The sequence below is a fragment of the Nannobrachium achirus genome, assembly GCF_963921795.1.
Source record: "Nannobrachium achirus genome assembly, chromosome: 21".
NCBI classification, from domain to species: domain Eukaryota; kingdom Metazoa; phylum Chordata; class Actinopteri; order Myctophiformes; family Myctophidae; genus Nannobrachium; species Nannobrachium achirus.
The window spans coordinates 2173523-2177515 of record NC_137828.1 but is presented as its reverse complement, the minus strand read 5'-3'; the positions used below and the strand labels follow the sequence as shown (position 1 = coordinate 2177515).

At 42.1% G+C, this 3993-nt stretch overlaps 1 protein-coding gene across 1 annotated transcript in view; it reads right to left on the bottom strand.

The window, feature by feature from the left end:
• Window positions 1-1143: 1143 nt before the first annotated feature.
• The window catches only part of sh3kbp1 (SH3-domain kinase binding protein 1), a gene marked incomplete at its 5' end in the record, with an annotated part of 115705 nt that continues 112855 nt past the window's right edge, over window positions 1144-3993 (bottom strand). Inside the window, one exon of the mRNA XM_080752387.1 lies at window positions 1144-1470. Coding sequence (XP_080608513.1) covers window positions 1432-1470 — 39 coding nt within the window. The 3' untranslated portion in view covers window positions 1144-1431. The remainder of the gene's footprint in view (window positions 1471-3993) is intronic.

Below are 3993 nucleotides of genomic sequence, written 5' to 3'. Positions count from 1 at the left end.
CAAAATAATGTTCACGATTAAAAAAAAAAATGCAGATCTACAAGCTCGCAGCGCGGCACTCGGTGCCGCGCTGCGAGCTTGTAGATCTGCTATTTTTTAATAGTTAAATCATAAAATAATGGTTAAAAGTGGCTCAAATCTAAAGTGGCACAGATTTGCATCCGGGCCTGAATGACTTGTAAGGCTTTAAACCACAACACTGTTGCTAACGTTGTTTTGGCGCAGACAGCTTTGGCTGATCGTCGTCTGGCGTAAGTTAACCCATTTAGGCCTAGGATTATTGACTGCTTTAACTATTGAAAAATAGCAGATATACAAGCTCACAGCGCGCTGCGAGCTTGTAGATCTGCTATTTTTGAAAAATCATGATTTTTTTTTTTGCAAGTCTTTGAATATATCTACTTAAAAGCGAACATTTGTAACTAAATATTTACTTCTGGGGGGTCCCTGGAACAACGTATTTTGAGATGGGGGGTCTGCGGCCAAATACCTGTAATTTTGGGGGGTCCTTGACATGAAAAGGTTTGAGAACAGCATGATTTAGAGCAGGGGTTTTCAAAGTGGGTGACGGGGCACCCTGGGGTGCCGTGACGGCAGTCCAGGGGTGCCGCGAGATAATTTGATAATATTTGTTTTCTCAGTTCTAACCAAAATGTCTATTATCTCAACGTTTTCCTCGCAACATAATCACGAAAATATCGTCACTATCGGGCAGAAACCTTGCATAAAGACTGTCGCACAAACTAGTGAAAACAGCTGATCTACAAGCACACAACGCCTCGCGATGCGAGGCGTTGTGATGTGTGATGCGTTGTGGCGTTTTATAGATGATAAATACAAAACGAATGGTTTTGGACATACAAGGTTTTCCACCCGACGACGACGATATGCTATAAATATAAGGTGCTGGGAGTGAAAATTATAATGTAGGGGTGCCTCGGATTAAAACAATATTTATGGGTGCCCTGAGACAAAAAAGTTTGGGAACCTCTGATTTAGAGGAAGGATTTAGAAGTCGGGTCAAAGATCGGGTCAAAGATATTCAAAGACTTGCACTCATTTTCACGATTTTTCAAAAATAGCAGATCACAAGCTTGTATATCTGCTATTTTTCTAAAGTTAAAGGATAAAATAATGGTTAAAGTGGTTCAAATCTAACGCGACTCGGGCGCGTTCCAGGTATTTGAGAGTTAAATGAAATAAAACTGTGATAAAAGTTTGTACAAATATTCTGCGTCCGTTAGGAGGGTGTGGGGAGGGGTGGTGGTGGTGATGATGTCATCAGCGTGCGCTGCCCAGGGTGTGGTTTGTGTGGTGATGTCATCAGTGTGCGCTGCCCAGGGTGTTGTTTGTGTGGTGATGTCATCAGTGTGCGCCCAGGTTGTGGTTTGTGTGGTGATGTCATCAGTGTGCGCCGCCCAGGGTGTGGTCTCATTTGGACAGGCTCTTCTTTATGTGCTCTACTTCCATCTGTCAATCAAACACAAACATTTTAATACACTTTGCTTTATTTATTTATGTTTTCATGATGGCATTAAAGGGATATTTCACTTTAAAAAAAAAAAAAAAAAAAAATTGTCTAATCAGGTTCTTGGGAACACCCAGGACAGTTTTTGGATTTCTTCATTCAGTATTTAGATATTTGATATTCATTTCCCCCCATTTTGCCCCCTTCCAGGACCTTCCAATACCTACTAGTCTGGGATCAACTTCACTTTTCGGGCTCGTAACCGATCTGGAGCGGAAACCACAACACGTCATGTTGTAGTCCTCAAAGGACTACAATTTGGCCGGAACTATCAAACCATATTCAGTTTTAACCCGCAAAATTCCCCTGCGCTCAAGGACATACTTTTAGGGGCCTACCTAATAAACTCCTTGATGCGGAGCAGTTTTGCTTTTGAAAAATGTGTTTGGTAAATGCATATTTTAGTCCAACTGTTAGCGACTGGGGCGGCATAGCTCAGGGGTAGAGAAACCGTTATTAGAGCACGAAGGGTTCCCAGTTCGAATCCGGGCTCCCCCTGAGTTAATGTCGAAGAGTCCTTGAGCAAGACTCTGAACCCCACATTGCTCCCGGTGAGCAGGTTGGTGCCTTGCATGGTTTCCTCCGCCACCGGCGTATGAATGTGTGCGTGAATGGGTGAATGTAATGCACAATCTCTGTAAAGCGCTTTGGATAAAAAGCGCTATATAAAAGCACCATTTACCATTTTACTGGCAAGACTACACTAGGCTACTGGAGCATTTTAATAGGGATTGGGGAAACAAGACTACACTAGGCTACTGGAGCATTTTAATAGGGATTGGGGAAACAAGACTACACTAGGCTACTGGAGCATTTTAATAGGGATTGGGGAAACAAGACTACACTAGGCTACTGGAGCATTTTAATAGGGATTGGGGAAACAAGACTACACTAGGCTACTGGAGCATTTTAATAGGGATTGGGGAAACAAGACTACACTAGGCTACTGGAGCATTTTAATAGGGATTGGGGAAACAAGACTACACTAGGCTACTGGAGCATTTTAATAGGGATTGGGGAAACAAGACTACACTAGGCTACTGGAGCATTTTAATAGGGATTGGGGAAACAAGACTACACTAGGCTACTGGAGCATTTTAATAGGGATTGGGGAAACAAACGGGGGGAACCAAATCAACTGCACAACTGCTATTTTCACAAGTTGTGTGACACTTTTGTATGATGAAGTAGGGCTTTTATTAAAAAAATAAAATAAAATAAAAACACACACATTTGAAACTTGGAGATAAAAGGTTTTTGCCTGACAGTGACGTTATTCATAATTTCCACTCCCAGCACCTTATATTTATAGCATATTTTAGTGATTATGTTGCGAGGAAAACATTGAGATAACAGCCATTTTGGTTAGAACTGACTGAAGATAACTTCAGTACATTAAAATCATACGAAATATTCGCGGCACCCCTGGACTGCCATCGCGGCACCCTAGCGCACTTTGAAAATCCCTGCGTTATAGGCCCAGTGTGGTCTAGGTAAGCCAATCAGAGGCAGGTGGGGGCAGGTCTTTTTGTAACCCGGGATCAGGGACGTGCTGGGCCCCTGATTCAGCCCGGAAAAAGAGTTGTAGAGGCCCTCATTGCGCGCTATAGAGAGAGATCTCTCTCTATAGCACTGCTGCTACTCAAAGATTTGCCATTTCAGATCATGACAAGTGACAAGCCAGTGGGCCAATTACATGAGTTATATTTCGTTGTTGTCCGGTGGAAACCTTGTACGTCCAAAACCGTTTGTTTTGTATTTATCATTTTAAAAATGATCTACAAGCACACAACGCCTCGCACCGCGAGGCGTTGGGTGCTTGTAGATCTGCTGTTTTCATTACTTTTGTGCCACGGCCTTGTATGATGAAGCAGGGCTTTGCTTTGCGAAAAAATTAACAAATTTGAAACTTGGAGATACAAGGTTTCTGCCCGACATTGACGATTTACTTTGTTGGCCGCCCAGCCCCCAAAATGGAACGAAGACCGACATTTTATTTGTAATTTTTTCCTAATGGCCGGCTGGTCCAGGCTGGGAATGAACCGGCCGTTTGGGAGTTGTCCTGCTTCTCCCAAATATGGCCAGCACGTCCCTGGCCGGGATGCGTTTGCCAATAGGGGTGCAGGAAAAAATCGATTCGAATTCGAATCGTGTTTCTAACATGGTAAGATTCAGAATCGATTCTCATTTTCCAAAAATTATGATTTTTTATAATGCTTTTTTTTATTACGATAATTTATTAGATATTATGCTGTGTTTGTACAAGTTAAAAGAATGTGTGCAAGCATGAATAAATCACACATGCTGTCTTGGATTTACCTTTGTGTGTTTACATTATTGCAACAAGTTGATAAAACCTTTACAATTATAAAAGCTACGTAAATGTACTCTGCTTTCATGCCAGCAGACTGGAGTAGATCCTGATATCCTATGAATTGAATAGAGAATCGTTTTTAATCGAGAGT